Raw genomic sequence first — 18,898 nt, 5'->3', positions numbered from 1 at the left:
CAATAAAGACACAGAAGAAAAGAAAACAGGTAATTATGTATTCCAGTTACATGCAATAATAGTTATAACATTTTGAAGCTGATGCTGGTATAGTCACTATCCACAGTTCTATCACCAAACAAGTAAATCTAATTGCATTTGGGTAAGAGCTTGATTTGGTCATATCACATCCTTTTTGTAGTCATCCTTGGTCCCCTCTCTGCTTCATTCTCAGCTGTACCATAGGAATTTTATTTTCATTGGATTTTTATTCAGGACCTTTTTCATTTTAGCAAACACTCTAAATACAAAGTAGTTTCATAAGGGGAAAAAATAATGTTGTAGTCATTATTTCATGAGTTTTACCTACTGCCTTAGAATTCTGGCAGTGAACTAACATTCCTTTCTGCTATGACCTTCTATAAATACAGCACAAATGTGTTTTGCACTTTTAGCCTTGTTTTCTCTATATTCTAAATATACGAACTGGAATATCTATTTCTTAATGCAAGGCTATCCTCATTGGGCATGCAATTTGACACTCTGTGAGAGATGAACCCTTGTAGTAAAAGTCATTTTTATGACAAGGAAAAAAAGTCATTTTTACTAGGAAAGAATGGAGGCCAATCTAAATTCAGAATTCCTAAAAAGCAAAAGAAAATCCATTTTGGAGGGCTAAGAGAAAGGCAATTTCTCTTTTATTAAAGACCACACATTGTTTTTAAGAAAGCAGAAAAAAATCATTGAAATAGTTTAAGATGAAATGTTTCCATCAGGTCTACTGTCTTTGGACAGAAATTAGCCTTCAGTTGTTGGGACAGAACCTCATCAGCTTTGCAGCATCTGCATGTCTTCAGTGCAATTCACAGCCACAGCCCAATTCTTTGAACAGAAGCCTTACAAACACAGCTGGCACTACTCTGAGCCTGAACTGTGATTTGAGGTACACTCAAACTAAAGGAATCACGATCTCAGTAATACCCTGACCATACCATAACAAAACTTTGCAACACATGCTTTAATCATTCAACATTTGCTATTTTTAGTACTTAATATTAATATCTGATTCTAGGAAAAAGAATATTGTAGTATGCCTATTGTAGCTTTCAAAAGGAATCCCACATCTTTTCAGTAATTCTAATAAATAATACTCATGATGTCTCCTGAACCATGTCTAAATAAAAGGCAACCATGTTTTTGCACAAAACCTTACACGGGAGCTCTGTTCCATTATGCTATCCATAATTGCTACTCAAGCACTTCTGCTAACCACTACTTTCTCAGTTATTGTTATAAATTTTGTAATGAGCCCAACAGTCCAATCTGGAAACTCTTTGTTAAAAGGAAATTGTCTGTAATTTTATTACATTTGTGCTTCTTTTTAGATAAAAGTAATTCGAACCAAGCAAGAAGGAATCCTCGTAGTAGATAGTGTCTCAAACAGAACTGTTAGTCCAAAAAAGGCTGATATATTGGATGTTGTGGGAATGCTCTACGTTGGAGGACTGCCTGTAAACTACACAACTAGAAGAATTGGTCCGGTAAGTAAGTTTCACTAAGTATCCTATACCCCTTAAGTATGTCTGATCAGTATAGATGCCTTCCCAGTTTTGTTTTTCCAAAGACTGCTCAAGAATTTTGATCAAGTGGACTTTACAGAAGATAAATTATTTTCTGTCTGTGGGAGGACTGGACTTAGAATCCAGTTAATGCAAAGAACTAGTAATAGCAAGCAGTTATTGTTACAGAAAAGCAATTTGGTAACTTGATCCAAGTATCCATTTGGATCACTACATAGCCAGAGAATAAGATCCTGAATGCTACTTGCCTTTTCTCTTGGCCATAATTCATCTAGCAGTAAGCACCAATAAATAGTGAAAGCATCTCCTAAGAGAAGCAGCAGAAGCCAAAAGTATCCAGTAGTTCTGCTGTTTACTGTAGTAGTTGGGTTTGTGTTGTTATTACTAACCCAGGCAAGACGATGTTTTGAAATAGCCCATGAAAACTCTGTTGTCCTCAAATGTGCTTATTTATCACTGTTTCAGTTTAAATGCCCAGCTTCCTTGCTGACACAAAAGACACCTTTGTAAACAAATGACCAGAGAGGTCAAGCATAATTTTGGCTTAAACATAGTAGGATTAAATAGAAAGTGTTCCCTCACCAAGACCATGTGGATTTACTTAAACACATCTGAGGCATGAAGAACAAAAACATACATAGCTACCCTAAACTGTAATTCCTAGTACTATCAAATTACATTCTTTGAAATACAACTGCAATTTACAAATAATAATCTAAGAAGAAAGGTAACACTAAATCCTTACCTATTGCTCTTTGTCAGAAGTAATAGAGGGAACCCAAGCAGATAAATGGCTCGGTCTGGCAATAAAAATCATGTCAGATTCTGTCAGTCTTAAGTGCTTTGGGATTTAATGAAGCTGTGACTTCAAATGTCATTCGCAGAAGATAAAAATCATTGCCTGCCATTCAGTCATTCTCAGTAAAATACATCTCATGATGTATTAATAGAATATTGTGTTGTAGGCTTCACATAAAGTCTCTGAAGCAAAGTTGAAAGCATGTAGGATCTTACTTAGGGCTTTCTGCTAAATAGACATCAACCTTTTTAAGCGTCAGTCTAGTGCATACCAGTAGGTGAGCTGACTTCCTCTTCAGTGCAGAGGAATGACACCTACTTGTTTGGCTCCAGCAAATGTCACATTTCTAGTACTCAAAATTCAGCTTTTTCTGAATTATAACAGCCTGTTATATTAAAAAGTATCCAGATTTGCTTTTCTGTATGGAAACTCAAGTTTTTAAGTATAGAATGTTATTAAGTTGTCTACAAATCTTGCATTTCTATGATTGATTTTCACAGTAAAGATGGCAAGATTTATTTTGTGGTATGGAGTTTCTTAGTAACAAAATATATAGATGTAGATGATTTTCACTTAGAAAAAGGTCTTATGAAAAATCTGATAGAAAGCATTACTCAGATCAGAACTGAATATATTCACTGATATTTTTAAAGATTTAATGAACACTTTGTACATATATTATTGTACTGATAAGCTATATAACCCACTGCATGTAATGTGGCATTGTGTGAAGAATCAAGACTTCCCTCTGCAGGTGTATCTTCCTCTTTTCTGTATCCATACATATTTCTTCACAGCATTTTACATGTTGATTTTTGTTCTCCTCCTTCTTACTACTTATAGTTTGTTACTTTTCTTCTTGAAAGTGCTTATTTATCATTTTTCTCTCTTTCACTAAGTCAGGCCTTTATCTAAAGCTGAGAACCAAGATGCAGGTCCTGCAGAGCTAGGAAAGGAGAGCTCTGGCACTGTTTACAGAATGGAAAACGCCAGAGGTGCCACTGGAATAGCACCTGGGCAGCCCCTCTGTCCTGTCCTCAGCGAAGACCTCACTTATTCACACTATCAGTTTCAGTGGGCACACACCACCACCACCCACAGTCACAGAATTGTGCCAAATCGTGCTCTCTGTCCAGCAGCGTGGCCATTATCTGTCTGGTCTCTAGCTCTGTAGAGGGTTATGTGAACATTATGTATGACCAACAACCCTTACATAAGGGCTACTGTTTGCAGGTGCCTATACTTGCTAGCTCAGTTTCATCATGCAACAGTAGGCCTGCAGTAAAGAGATTAAAAGGAAGGGAAAAAAAATTTAAAAAAAACTCATAAAATTACCAGCGGCCCAGAGAACTATATCCAATATCTTTGTCTACTTAAAAAACGCCATAACCTAGTCAATTAAAAAAGTAAAGTACAGGACATTAAATTCCTGTATTGCTGATGTAATTTGCTATGTTTCATTATGCAGTGTATTATTTTATGTTCCCTCCCGTAAGCCAAATAGATGTGTCAGACCACATCTCTGGAAAGTAATGTTATTCATCCTCCATGCAACTGAGATTAGATTCCAATTACAATCAGATATTAAGGATTAGCCATGTAAAATTCAAATTTCATTCAGCTCCATAAATCCAGAAGAGAAGCAGAGAAAAAGTAGTTTTTGATGATAAAATTTAGGCCTTTATACTGAGCACTGTTATATATTTTGTTTGAAATGTGGAATGCAGGTCACCTACAGCATTGATGGCTGCATCAGAAATTTTAAGATGACAGAATCACCTGTTGACCTGGATAACCCAACTTCAAGCTTCAGTGTTGGAAAATGCTTTGTCACTGCTCAGAAAGGAACGTACTTTGATGGAACAGGCTTTGCCAAAACAGGTAACAGTGATTTTGCTGACAGGGAAAGAACAACAGAAAAAGAGATGCTGTTTTACAAACATTCAGTGCTGTTGCCTGGAAGCAAGGTGAGACCAGTACTGAAAAAATATCACTTAGAACTTTCAATTACCTTGCCTAGAGATGTAATACATGACTTTCTAAGCAAGGCCTCATTCTCAGTACAGCCACCATTATCATTTCTTACGTGATTTAACGTGAAATGGAATACCTTAATAGTGCTACATTATGGAGGGCAACTATCTTGCATTACTCCAGCAACACACTGTGTAATTATTAGGAATAATGTAACTGAATGTTTCTCTTCACTTCACTACACCTTCCCTTTTTTCTCCAAGTTGGTGCATACAAGGTGGGAACAGATCTGCTTGTGGAATTTGAATTCCGCACAACACGAATGAATGGTGTGCTTCTAGGAGTCAGCAGCCAGAAAATGGATGGACTTGGCATCGAATTAGTGGATGGAAAAGTGAGTAGCCAGGCAGTCTTGACTCCATATAATGGCTCTTGAAGCACATTTAGTTTAAATCCAAATTACTACTCCAATCTCAAGATATATCATCGGGATTATTTTATATGCTGAACTTGCCACTTCCCATTCAACCAAGGGTTCTTATACTCCTACAAACATTTTCTAAAATATTTTGTAGCACCTGAGCTTACTAATACTGCAACATCAATACTTAAATAGTAAGAATATGAAAAGCTTTGATGACAATGCTTTTCCACAAAATCATACTAATTTCTTATGTATATCTTTTATTTCAGGGTCTGGTGAAACAGTCAGTACTCCATCACTAAAGATAGCTATTTAGAGAGGGGACTCAAAAACTAAGGCAAAAAAAATGAGAAAATGACAGACTATATAACAATTTTGCACTTTTCTACTCATGTTTATCTGAGTGACATAATGCAGAGCCTCCCTGAGCCTATGAAGGCCAGCAATCCATACTAAAGTTTTGATTTAGTAACAGATTGTGTATGTGTAATGTTGATTTTAAATAGTCAAAAATGCAATAGAAATAAGAACTGTATAACCATTTTGAGAACTAGCTCACATTCATCTCCTGATTTCAGGTGATGTTTCATGTTGACAATGGTGCAGGCCGATTCTCTGCTGTCTACGAGCCTGATGCACCAGCCAGCTTGTGTGATGGGCAGTGGCACAAGGTTGTTGCAAACAAGATCAAACACCGTTTGGAGCTGACTGTGGATGACAGACAGGTGGATGGTAACAGCCCAAACAGGGCCTCAACCTCAGCAGACACTAATGACCCTGTCTTTGTTGGAGGATACCCAGGTAAGCATTCAACGCACAAGTGTTGCTATACTTCGTGCTTTGGCAACCTTGTCTTGATAACGTCTTAAATGCAATTAGGACTAGCACATTAAAGCTGATGGATAAAAGCATACATGTGTATCACTTGACATGAAACTTCTGGTTTCTGCATCCAGCTTCATTTCAGAATAAGTTCTGCATCTCTAAGGGTTTCTCACCAATCCCCCTGCACAGTCTCAAGCGGAGATACTGTCACAAACAGCAAGAATAATTTCTGCCTCGTGCCACTCACAATGCACGCAGCCTCCCACTTAGTACCTTCTTATTTAGTAATCAAGTAGTAGGACTATTTGACAAATTTAAATGTACTAGAAGAATATCATTGAAAAAGCAAGGCACTGTGCATGTATCAGCCTGTGAAATTTAAGGAATTGAGAAATACAACAGCCTGTACAGAGAGATGAGAGATCACCATCTCTTTCCAATAAATATCTTCGCTGTATAGTGATTTTTTTTTTTTATTATTTTTATTTTTTTTTTAAGAAACTAATCAAAATTTGCTGCTCAGTAGTCTGGAAGTGTTTAGGAAACTTGCTTCGAGTAGAAGTAATTGAATAGAACCCCAATCTGGGCTGAGCTCCGCAGCTAGCTACTATGTTGTTAATGAATGCTAGTTCATCTGTTCATAGACAATCAATCTTATCTGATAGGAGTTTGCTTTCTGAAAGCACAGTTAAAATGTTTGCAAATGGTCAATTCTCTTGTATTTATTGTAATGTTTCCCTCCAGTTTGCAAACAAAAAAACTGAGTAAAAGCGAGAAGTACCAACTCAAATTTATATAATTCCTTTTGCTTTTTTTTTTTTCCCTCCCTCAGATGGTGTGACTCAGTTTGGGTTGACCACTAATATTCGTTTCAAAGGATGTATTCGATCTCTGAAGCTCACCAAGGGTACTGCTAAACCTCAAGAGATTAACTTCAGCAAAGCTCTGGAGCTGAAGGGTGTTCAGGTGTCATGCCCTGCAAGCTAACTGTTGTTCAGCTCATATGGGCCTTTTCATATAAGCATTTCAGATTAAAAACATAAAACCAACAAACAAAAAAGCCTATATATACATTGTATTCATAATAAAATGTCTTCATGCAAGTATGCGAGTTGTGTTTGTGCTACATTCAAATGGCTGTTTCAGGGTACCTCCCAGAGAACATAATAAAAGGCAGGAAGAAGATTAATTAAGGGAGGGGGAAAAAAGTATTGCTTTAGTCACCCCACCCCTTTCCTTGTAGTTTGAAATGGATGCATTTCAGCATACTTCTGCTGAGTGAGACCATCTATTAAGCAGGGTGTTCCTTTACTGTGGTGCTTACATTCCTTTACCAGCCTGAGGTAAATACATGCATATATATTCACACCTCTGTCCTTCATTTAAAGGAATGGGTATTTACCTTGCTTCAAAAAAGCTTGCTTTGGTCACTTCCAGCAGCTTTCAGAAGTAAGTTTTACATGGTTGCTGTTATGCTATTGTCAGAGAAGGAAAATATTTCTGCTTGGTTGATTTGACATTACTACAAAATACATATTACATCTAAAATTACTGCTGTATTATTTGAACACTGGACTTAAGAGAGTAGAACCAGGTTCTACTCATTTGCCTGGAGAGATGGTTTAAAATGGTCTGTAATAATAATAAAAAAAATGTTGATACTACCCCTCTGCAACCACACAATCTTAAAGTTACACACAGCAAAATTCACAGTCCCAGTTCATAAAGGATGGCAAGAGCTAACACTACTACATTAGAGCAGAATGGAGATGAAGCAGGATAATCCCAGAAACCACTGCATGGCACATGTCACTAATCTTTGCTGTCACAGACTTAATCAAACCCTTCCTAAACAAACAGATTCCAATGCTTGACGTTATCAGTTTGTGAAGTATTCTGAATGCAGTAGCCAACCCAGATCTTCCTGAAATTAAATTTAGAGTGTTCCCCAAACAGCAGTTTTAGCATCAAATGGAAGAGAGAAGTTGTTTCTCTTATTCTCGCTGAAATACCAAATCCTGGTGATTTTCCATCAGTGCTCAGTGTGTTTTATAAGACTAGGAAATAATCACTGAATTGTCTATTATTTTTTTTCTATGGATTTTTCAAATTATCAAGCTTAACTTTTGCAAAGCTGATGCTGGGACATTCAGAGAACAGGACACTAACCTGTACTACCTACCATAGGATACCCACTTCAGAGCCCACATATTTTACAAATGGCTCCTTTGGTATACAAAATTTTTTTTCTCTGGACAGACACAGAAGAAAACACTGCAGAAGTGCAAGAGAGGATAATAGACATGTACATTTCTACTCTGGTGATTTGGAGATTCTGAAATTCATTGAATATAGTCAAAGAAAAATATCTAATTTTTGTGTAGCCCTGAATTGACTTCAGCAGGTATTCCAATTTTCACTTGCAATTGGTGTTTCACTGTTAGCAGTTAATGGCCATGCAATATTATGCACATTCCAAGTGTAAAGTATTCATTAATGCATTTATTTTATCCTGTGTTTCCTGTATTTACCTGCTCCTAGCCCTGTAATACTTCAGGATAGTTTGAGGAGCTTAATAGTCTATTAAATTTCAAATACAGTTGAATATTTATAAAATTCATGAAAAAACATGAACCCAAAAACTGCAGACTGTGTTCTGTTATTAACATGAAATCTATACAAAGCCAGGACCAGCCAAGCCATTTTGCCCATTACACACCCACAGGCTTTTGCTAGGTCAAAGACATTTTCCCCTATTCTTATTTCTATTCAGCACATTGTATTCCTTTAAACATAAGCTTGTTTGCAAATTCATACGTTTTTTCAGACTTCAGAGCCAAGGGAAATTGAGACAACTGATACAAGAATGCCAGAAGTCAGTTCCACACCCTCCCTCAGAGGCAGGGAACTGTAACTGGCCTGCCCGGACATATGTCAGCAACGGTCTTTCACAAAGATGGCTTTGCCTTAGAAACAAATGCTGGAGTCACTGCATAAAAGAAACTGGAAAAAAAAAAAAGAGACCTTTATACCCTGTGATCTATTGAATTATTTCTTCCTTACATGGCCTTGGAGGAATGTGTGGGACAGAGCAAAAACAATGAAATAATGTACATTACTACATTTCTCAAACTTTGGAGAGGAAAGAATCAACCAGTTGCTGTCCTTCGCTAAAGGAAACAAATTCAGTAGGCTGAAACAACCACTACTTTTGCAAATGGACGAGTTAAAAAAATTTAGGTAGTTTTTACAATCTGCTTTTAATAGATCATTGAATGGATGCATCAAGCATCGCTAGAAAAGATTTTTGACTTTGAAAATTCAGCAGAGTATCTGGGAATGATCCCAAATGATTTTTATTCATGCTGTACAACAGATTCATAGCTTGGTGGACAGACCAAAAATGCTGAAAACAGCAGGCTTTGAGCCTCAGAACCATATTCAAATTGCTAGAGATTATGCCACTGCTTTCTGTGCCAAGATCTTCCCAGTTAAGGGCTGCAAACTAACATCTATATAATCTGTATTTAAATCCTTATTTTGGTGGATTTTTATTTTTTTTTTTTAATAGTGCTTAATGTCCTTTTTCTTTTTTTCCATCTGTTTTTTGTGTGAATTAAACAGTCTTCACTGCTAAACTTCAAAACTAAAAATGTCACACTCCAGTAGTAAGACTGTACGTAGGTCACCGCAAAAATAATGCCTCATATGTATTTCAATGGAAGCTACAACAAAGAGTACAATAACACTATTTGATAGTGCAAATTCTCAGCTGCAAAACACTATTTTTCAATATAGGCATCACCAATGAGTGTCATGGTTTTTATGATTTTTGGTTACCAGTATTCCACATAATAGCATCATGTAGTGCTCTGGGAGTTAAAGAGTTACTGCTCCAGATCCGGGTATCTGTCCCACAAGCTACACTCCCCAGAGTACTATTCACAAGGGAAAAGATAAAAGATAAGAGGCCTTTGTAGGTCATTTGACCTCCCCTTCCCTTTTGATCCCAGCCATGTGTGAGCTCCCTAGTTTATCTCGCCTCAGCATTAGACTAAGGCCTTCAGTTTTCAGACACTCATTTTATTTATTAGCTTCAGTTCTAATTATATTGTAGTATGTTGTACTTTAGTGTGTTATTTTGCATTCTGATATCTTATTCAGTAAATTAGTTTGTTTCTCCTCAGATCATTGCTGCTGTTTTGTTTTTAGACCCATCTCTCTACCCTTTTCCTTTTTTCCCCTTTTCCCTTTTGGTGCATGGATCCGTGGGTTCCTCCACCCCGCTAGTCACATGAACTGGGCCAAACCAGTCCATAAACCAATGACAGTTAGCTATGCATTTTTGTCAACAGTGAGTTAAACGCCTGCATGCCATACTAGTGACAGTCTGCATCAGTTCAGGCAACACAAGCTGCTGTAACCACTGCTAAAATGTACCACCCACTGCCTCACAGTGCTCACATCCACTGTTCGGTATCCATAAATAATCAGCAAATGTTGATGAATGTCAGTGAGTGCCATTTTTTCCACGTGGAGGAATTCAATTCCACATCTTTGCTTTATGGGCACCATCATGTTAAATGCCATTCTGTCAGACCACCCTTCTGCTTCCATCCATCGCACAGCAACAACATATAACAGAATATTTACAGGAAGGCTCAACTTCTACTGCCACACCACCAAAATCTGCCTCTGATATCACGGGCCAACATAACATGGGAGGCATTACTTTCAGAGCACCTCTGGTATTTAAGATTGCCCATTCTAACTGTGGTCACTTTCAGACATTTACAACAAACGTTCACTCTACAAGCAGGACAAATGCTTATTCAGCTCTAGCTTTAGGCAAACCGCTACATCAGAAAAAGTTGTGGATTTCATTTCAAGTACGCTCACTTTTCAACTTAAACTCTTTGTGAAGGGTAATAATATACTTGTGCTTTCAACCTAATCATGCTTTTATCATTACATGGAAGCTCATAAAGAGAAAATTGTTTTGTTGGTTTATTACTTTTCTTCAGAATGCACTAGAAAAACTTAATCTGCTTAAAAATCTTATCATTTTTCACTTCTTTTAACTCTTGGAACTAGCATCACGGATGCTATCCCTCTCTCCCTTGTTCGGCTATGGAACTTCTAGAAGATTTCAGGTATCCATTGAAGAATTTCTCAGTACATAAAGGAAAAATTTTTACTGGCCTGTTTTGAACCAGTAAGAAAAATTGTATGCCATACTTTCATGAAACTGCTGAAGGACCCGTAGAAGTTCCCTATCCCCACAGTTTTTAAATCCTTTAAAGAAGGCTTTGCAGTTTTCAACCATCTATGGGTTTTTGAAAGAATTTTACGAAATTCTGACGATATCCTCTGCAATGAAAAATGTTACTTTCAGAGTAATTTGATGAGGTGATATAGAATAAAGAAAAAAAAAATCCAGTGGTCCAGCTAAGACATTATTTTTAATCTGCATCTTCTATCAAATCCTACCAGTTCTTCAGCCATCTATCATGTCTTACAGTACACAAGCTGAACTCCTGTCATAAATAAGAACAAACATCACCTTTACTGTCTCATTGTCCTGGTTTTAGCTGGTCTATAGTAGGTGCAGTAAGAGAATCTGAAACATTCTTGACTCTGTGCAGCACTGTTCAGCAACTGAAACATCACTGTGTTATCAACATTGCTTTTCTCCTAAATCCAAACAGCATAATACTGAACACTACGGGAAAAAATAATTAACTCTGTCCCAGCTGAAACCAGGACATTCATGCTTCATAAAAGATTAAAAAATCATCCAGAACCTTCTGTAGAAGCAATCCTTCAATATATTGCTGATGCGTCATGCAAACCCAATATTATTCAGTCTACATATTGCTATGCTGTTATTATTTATACTCAAAAGTATAAATGACATCTTCAGATAGACGAAATCCTAGATGATTCCTCATACGATGCATCTATTTTAACTCCAAAAACCAAGCTTCTTCCATTTCAACTTTAGTGGACAGCATAGCATAGTATGACAGTGCTTTAGAAGTTAAAGTATCTAGTTTAACAAGGGAATAATATTCTAGGGAAAGAAAACCCCATCAGTCAGCTCTCTTACACATCTTTTGTTCCCACTGGGACCAGCATCAGAACATAGCTCAAATCTAATACTGTCTCAGTTTTCACTTGGCTACAGAGTTACTTATTTTGAAGAGCACTGTGTAAAACTTTCCTATTGCTAGAGAATCACGTCTTCTTTCCTCTGAGCACAAATTTAAACCTATGCTTTCTGACTTCCTCTTAGTATGCAACACATTACTACGCAATAATAATAATGAAAGCAGATGTCTGGCATTCAAAAGACTAACTTTTATGATGTGTAGCATTATGAAATACTATACTAAGTTGAATAACCTGTTGTGACATCTCCTGTTCCAGTCATAATTTATTTCAACAACTTTTGTTCTTACAAACAAGAAAAGATGGCTGGCATCTGAGGCCCCAGAGTCGTAAATTTCCTGTGGCTTTCTTCACTAGGATTCTGTATTACAATGCAACACAAATTTGATTTCACAGCTGAAGGCCTCATTGAGCTTCATGCCAGCAAACTCTCCTTGTGAAAGGAAGAGTCACCCATGAGCATGCCCAGCACTCTGCGCCAAGGGACTACAAAACACGTGTGTCCCCCAGAAGGGGGAAGAGCAGAAAGGTAGAAGAAATTGAGGCCTCCTCTACAGTTTGGAACAATCAAAAATAGGATAGATTCTCAGACCTGAGATGCTCAGAGGTGCAGACAGGCCTGAAACCACACAGGCTGATGTCTCTGTAGAACTCTCAAGAATTTGTTGAGCTTTCTTACAAAGAAAGGAACTCCCTAGTGACCTGAGATGCACATGGCCACTTAGATCTGTGGCACAGAAAAGCAGCAATTTAAGAAACTGATTTCTCATATGCATTCACTCAAGCCCACTTCTTTCTGTCAACGACTGCATTATTGCATAGTGCCACTATTCAGTCCATTTTGTGGATCTGAACAAGTATTCCCACTGGTTTAATAAAGGCGATGGGGTCAATTTGGCTGGTCGCAGCTCCTCCAAGTGAAACAAGCCTAATTGATATACTTTGATACGGTTGGTTCTGAGAGGGAAATAAGCAAGTGAGGAATACTTTCATAGCATGGCAGAGGAAGAGTTGCTACTGCTAGGAGTACTTCAGCTAGAAACCTGTGTCAGGGCAGATGCATAATGGCTCAGCAGTTTGTTTCAGACTTTTCTCATGTAAATGACAGAATAAAAAAAAAAAAAAAAGTACCATAAAATCTGCTCAAACTGTCTGTATACTCTCTATCGTGGTGCTCACACCTCCTGAAGATTACAAGTATTCAACAATGAGCTGACATTTATTGGTATAGGTATGTTTTCTAATTGAGCTTGGGGTTCTATTCTCTTTATATTTTTTCCAAATTATTATGGGCCAGAAAATACAATACTGCTCTTCACGCTACAGAGTTAATTAGTGCCCATCCCACAAGGGGATTAGAGTGAGAGATAAAAATGCCACTTTCTAGTTACATTAAAGCATTAAGCACATAGACTAAAATCCAGTAAAGCCACCTCAAACTTTGCAAGGCAAGGTTTCAAGAGGCACAGTGAGCTGAACGTACATTCAAAATGTATCTCTAAGACCAAGTCTCCAAGATTCTAAGTGCAAGATTAGGGCAAGCACAGCCACAAGGATCGTGGCTTTTCATCCATTGTTCAGCAGGGATGTCATTTTAATCTTCCGACTACGTTTTATACACCTAACTTCAGTACCAGCATGTTCTCAAACACCAGCAGGCATTGGCATACTGTGTTTTTAAAGCATCTAAAATGTTCTTTTGTAAAAGATACTGGATGTTCCTGCTGCTTAGGAATTGATAAAAGTACTATGGCAGATGGGGAATTAGGTTTACCATTTAGCTGCCCAGTCCATGGACCAATTTCTGTCCACTTCCCTTCAAAACATTTTAGTAATAAAAAATTCCCCTTGGGAAAAAAAAAAAAAAAGAAATACCTCCTCCTTCTTTAATTAAGTTTTATTTGTTTGTTTATATTTTTACTAGCATTTGTCTTATCCATAGTCATTTTGATTGAAGAGAGATAGTTCCTTTTTTACTTTGTGATGTGACAACTTTGTTTCATGTTGCAGGATGCTGAAAGCAATTACAGGTTACTAGGGCAAAAAATTAGTCACGTTAGCTATGACATGTTCCTTTCTTCATAATGATACTTCTCTTACTCATTTATGAAATAATTAGTTCCGAATTAAAAACTTATTTGGCTCTGCATTTTTCTCTTACTTCATATGTGACTGACTTTGGGCAAGCAAGAAAGCAAAGTAGATCTTCCTGTACTGTGAGGAAAACTCTTGAGAGAGACACAGGCACACCTAGCTGTAAACCTAAAAACAGTCTTGAGGCAAAGAAAACCCCAAATCTGAAGGAAAAAAAAAAAAAAAACCAGCACAGAATAGAAATGGCTCAAAAAGGCCACCTTGCTTATCCTCTCTTATTTGCAGAGATATCTTCAACTCAGTGTTTTTAAACTCAGCGATTCCAGCTTCAGGCAAGCTTCTCCCTCCTGAACCAATTCAAGACAAAAGGCTTAGTGCACTTCAGCTCTGTTGCCAGCCAAGTGCAAGCACACTTCAAGGTACGGGCAATTTTACAAACCTGCTTCGTTTATCAAACCTGACAAGTACTACACATTATGCTTTCCATGTAATAGTTTGACTGTAAATTTATCCTCAGCAAGACCCTCTCATATGCATTCAAACTAATTTACTTCTCGGTAATCAAGTCCTACCTTGTAATTTGCTTAAGTGCAGGGCTTAAATTGACTAAATCAAATGCATTTGCGCAAACTCCATAAACAGAGCCATTACCCACCAAAAAAGCAAGTTTAAGAGCATCAAATGCTCCCTTAGAGTGGGAGAGCTGGCTCAGGAGCCCCACATCACTCCAGCTAACGACCATGTTTCACTCTGCATTTCATTAGTCAGACTCAGGCCTCTGATATCTTTTTTTCTATAAAGGAAAGTGTAAGAAGCATACAGAGCTTTATTGAGTGCTGCAACCAAAGCAGCTAATTTCCCAGTGTAATGAAAAGGAACCAGTAGAGAAATATACATTTAAATACTCCTGCTAATGCATACATTAGCTAAGCCACAGACATTCTTATAGATCTCATCCACCTAGCACACGGTCTCCATTTGCAGAGAAAGTCATAAAACTGCTGGAGCACTGTGTCAGTACATGATTTTGCAAACATGGCTGAGTCATTCTCATCAGCCTCCAGCACAGTACCTCAAAACTGACACGCAGTTGCAAAGTAACCGTTCAGAAAGTAATGCACTGCCTTCACTCAAGAAGGCATTCAGCCTTTTGAGCCTTCCCTTGACCAATATCCAAACCACAATCCACCTGACAAGGATGGACATTTCTATCACCTGCACCACAATTTATCCCAAATACTTGTTAGTATAAATTTAGTTCAGTGGCTTTGCAATTTAAACATCACAGTACCGTTAGCAAATGGAAGCCAATATCTAGTTAGGGAAGCCTGTATGTGTTCAAAAGTATTTAAAAGCCTCATGCTTACTGACTGCTGCAATGCAAATAGGGATTAAGCAGCTGTGTTCATTCTTAAAGTTTCAATCTATATTTCAGCTATCTAGCTGCCATAAGGAGAAAAAAAAAAGCCATTACCAAAACTAGTAAGATGATATTTTTTGTTAATATCTATAAAATAATCTCAAACTTGTATAACTTGAGATGAAAGCCTTAAACTAGCGGGCTAATTGGGAACAAGTGCCAAGTTTTTAATGCAAAACAATTAATAAAACATAGCATTTATGAAATGCTTATCTTTAAAATGCTTTAGGAATTTGTTTTTCTATTAATAACCAAAAGTAGTAATCTGGGCTTACTGTGAATAGCATGCCTATGGCAAAGCCATAAAACCCAGGAAATTAAGTCATTCAACACATTAAGTACACCATTCATTTTCAACTGCTTCTGCTTTGCTACTTCTGCCTTCAGCTCCCTATATGCTAATCTCCATCAAAAATTAATAAGTAAGACACCGTTGTGGCTACTAAGATAACACACTAAATAATTATGTATAGATCTATCAAAAACAGGTTTTCCTTGGGCATGCCCAGCAGTTCTGGCATAACTTCATATACATTGGCCCTGAAGAGCAATAACAGTAATAACAGAAGGGATCTAGTGACTGAGAAATAGCTATATACTGCATGGGGTCTCAATGCTCTGTAGCTCAGGTGTAAAACACCTAAACAGTGTAAGAATTACCAGTACTTTGTAATAGCTTTTTTTTTTAAAAAAAAAAAACAAAAAACACTTCTATTAAGGATTAATTTTTGGTTGATAATAAATGAGGGAACTGCAAGTTTGTGAGACGACTGTCAGCTGTGAATGTTACAGCACATGCACCAGCACAGGCTACTCAACAAGGCTCTTCACTTAGGAAACAAGGGATCATGGAAGGTCATGGATTTTTTATTTTTTTTTTTTTTTTTTTTTGAGACTTCTTAGAATACACACTTCTTTTCTAAGTATTAGCCTTCTTACTTTTTGTTGTCTGTATATAAGAACTATAGTCCAGCACACGGCATACTTGAATATACCCACAGGAACAGGTCCAGCATTAGTCACACTTTCATAGCCAGCAGTCTAAAACTTTCAGTTCTGAATTCACTTCAGTTACAATTAGGCTTGCTTAGATGCAGGGAAACATATATTAATTTGGTGCATCCTAAGGAAATTACTGAGGCAAAGAACTATCAAAGCCATAAAGTGCATCTACTTTAGCTCTTCCACTGGAGGAGGTGCATTGAAACCCAGGTGCAGGTGGTCAATTGTTTATGTAAAACCAATTACTGCACTCAGCATTCCTCTGCCCAAACCCAGCTGGAGCACGAGGGATGCCATAGGTCTAGAAAATAAAATGAGCTGCAGTAGCTTAGTTCCTTTATTTTCTCTGTAAAAACATACCAGATCACATAGCACATTTCTTGCTGTCTAAGACAATTCTGCAAATCCTAACAACTGATGACAGAAGATGCACTTCTGTGGTGCACAGCAGTGAATGGTGCATAAAGGTCTCCACATGGACTATTGGCTGATGATGATCTCATGTGTCCTCTCCAATCTCTCCTTGAAGAGAGGGTACAAGCAGAGATTTCCATTTTTTCCTTTCTAGACAGCTGGCAATGCTATCTGTGGCACACAGCTATCGGTCACGTAGGCTCTTCAAGCATGCAGGCAGCTTATAGAATCAATCCTTATATTACACAGAGAAGAAATATAGTCTCATATTTCTCATTGTGAGAGGAAACCTGGCAAACATCTCTAAAGACACAGCAAGCTTTCTTATGCTCATACAGTACAGAGTGAAGTTGGTTGTTTTTTTTTTTTAAAAAAAAAAAAAGATGAAATCAATGCAATTCAACCCCTCTACTTTCACCATTTTCCTTCCCTCAAAGTAGACATCCTTGTCCCCAGCAACAAACAATAACTTATTTAGCAGAGATGTGCTCTTTGTTTTTTCACAGCAGTTCAGACATGTACACAGTCAGTCCATCGCTTGTTCTAATTCTTCTACCATTTCAGACTAATAGGATAAACATTCATTACCCACTATGTTGTCATGAAGCCTATTAAACAGCATTAAAAGGACAAATGCATAGAAGAGTCAAGCGTGGTAGCAACATGCATAATGTTATTTTCTTCATGGGTCAGAGGACTCCTAGGAACTGGTGACTTTTCTAGTTGTGATCTCCCTTACAGCAGAAGTCAGCTTTCATCATGTTAAAATGATTCCTTTCGCTCTGCACAGAGACATTTTATTTCTTCCTCAGTTTCTGACTTTCCAGTTCCCCATTCCTCCCTTTGCCCCTACCCCAACTACATCTGCCATGCTGCCTGCAAATGCAGCCTATGCAAGCTGATAAGATAGCTACTGTCCTGTCACAGCACTCATGACATTAGAGGAAACACTGTAGAATTAAAAAATCAGAAACAGCAAATGAGTTTGACGTAATCCACTGTAAACAAGACAGCAGCAACCATTTTACTAACGTGTTTCTAAAAGACCTTCTTGAAGTTCACTATCAGATGCTTTACCCACTCTCTCCACTTTAAAAGCTTGTTTAAAAAAATAAAAAATAAAAAAAACAGCAGACAAATAATCACTGTACATACAGTACATCTTGTGTCAGGGTGCACCAGAAGGCAGACTAGGACAAGGCTATACAGCCATACTTCCTACTCTGCCACCATGTTTTTCCTTCCCCCCAACAACTATTGCTAGATTCATTATTAATAAAAAACCACACACACTGTTCAGTCCATAAAGAAGAAGGAGATAACTTACCTTGTATGCAACACACACCGTATTAGTAGTATCCAGCTGCCTTTCTTAAGGATGGAGTAAGGAAGTAGGTAAAGAACTGACACTACCACAAGAACCTTGATATGAAGCAATGGCTTTAACAAACAAAGCTGAACTGTAGCTTCACTTCTACTCCTCTCTCACTTACCCAGGTGCTCAGAACCAAGTTATTGCCTCCAGCTGTGTGTCTCAGTACTACCAGTAAGGGTAGAAAGGGCAAAGGCTTCTGCATCTAGCCTGTCTCCTAGAGCAGCTGTGACAATATGACTACTGGCATGGTTCTGTTCCCTCACTGGGGCCTTGGGGGTCTAGGTGGGTCATCTGGGCTGCTGGCCTGGAATACTCATCTCCTTGGTTAGGAGTGGGTAGGGAAATTGATAAAGATGATACTGGAATGGTTTCCCTTTCTGGGTGGGTTAACTCCTTTTATTATCTCAAAATATGGAGGTTATTCCTCTTCCAAAACTAAAATGAATAACATTTTTGCTCTTTCACCTTCCTTTAACTGAAGACACACTGTCAAAAGTACCTACACTGATTTTATACTTGGATCCAAGATTAGGTAAAGCACTTCATAAGCATCCAACAATTATGTCTTTCTCTAGGTGCCCAGCTTGGGGCACAGCAATAAGAGCTGACTATTGAAAAGTAAGTATGTGAACTCCATGCATGCTTTTGAGAACTGCTCTGCTGAAGAAGTAAGTCCTGCTCAGGTACGCCATGTTGGGAAATATCAGCCAAGTACAATCATGTTTTGAAAATTCAGGTAAGTTGCTTGCTATATAACCTGACAGTAAGGTCCCTGCCTCATTTTCTGCCATACATTTCTGTGTATGTCACTTTGCAGTAATATCATATTAGCTATTTTTTT

The 18,898-nt window shown here is 37.8% G+C and overlaps 1 protein-coding gene and 1 long non-coding RNA gene across 5 annotated transcripts in view; one reads left to right on the top strand and one right to left on the bottom strand.

Annotated features, from left to right (window-relative positions):
• LAMA2 (laminin subunit alpha 2) overlaps positions 1–6,710 on the top strand; it is a 335,772-nt gene extending 329,062 nt beyond the window's left edge. For both annotated transcript variants that reach the window (XM_090135808.1, XM_090135806.1), the window contains 5 exons: positions 1,365–1,520; positions 4,086–4,239; positions 4,596–4,726; positions 5,335–5,557; positions 6,414–6,710. In XM_090135808.1, coding sequence (XP_089991934.1) covers positions 1,365–1,520; positions 4,086–4,239; positions 4,596–4,726; positions 5,335–5,557; positions 6,414–6,568 — 819 coding nt within the window. In that variant the 3' untranslated portion in view covers positions 6,569–6,710. The remainder of the gene's footprint in view (positions 1–1,364; positions 1,521–4,085; positions 4,240–4,595; positions 4,727–5,334; positions 5,558–6,413) is intronic.
• Positions 1–18,649, bottom strand: part of LOC149919050 (uncharacterized) — a 29,851-nt gene extending 11,202 nt beyond the window's left edge. For all 3 annotated transcript variants that reach the window (XR_016464370.1, XR_016464371.1, XR_016464372.1), the window contains exon 1: positions 18,010–18,649. This is a non-coding gene — a long non-coding RNA (uncharacterized LOC149919050). The remainder of the gene's footprint in view (positions 1–18,009) is intronic.
• Positions 18,650–18,898: the final 249 nt, after the last annotated feature.

This window comes from Phasianus colchicus, chromosome 2 (assembly GCF_987193195.1).
Source record: "Phasianus colchicus chromosome 2, bPhaCol1.hap1.1, whole genome shotgun sequence".
Lineage (NCBI taxonomy): Eukaryota > Metazoa > Chordata > Aves > Galliformes > Phasianidae > Phasianus > Phasianus colchicus.
The sequence above is the reverse complement of the archived record's forward strand: the minus strand, read 5'-3'. Positions and strand labels throughout refer to the sequence as shown.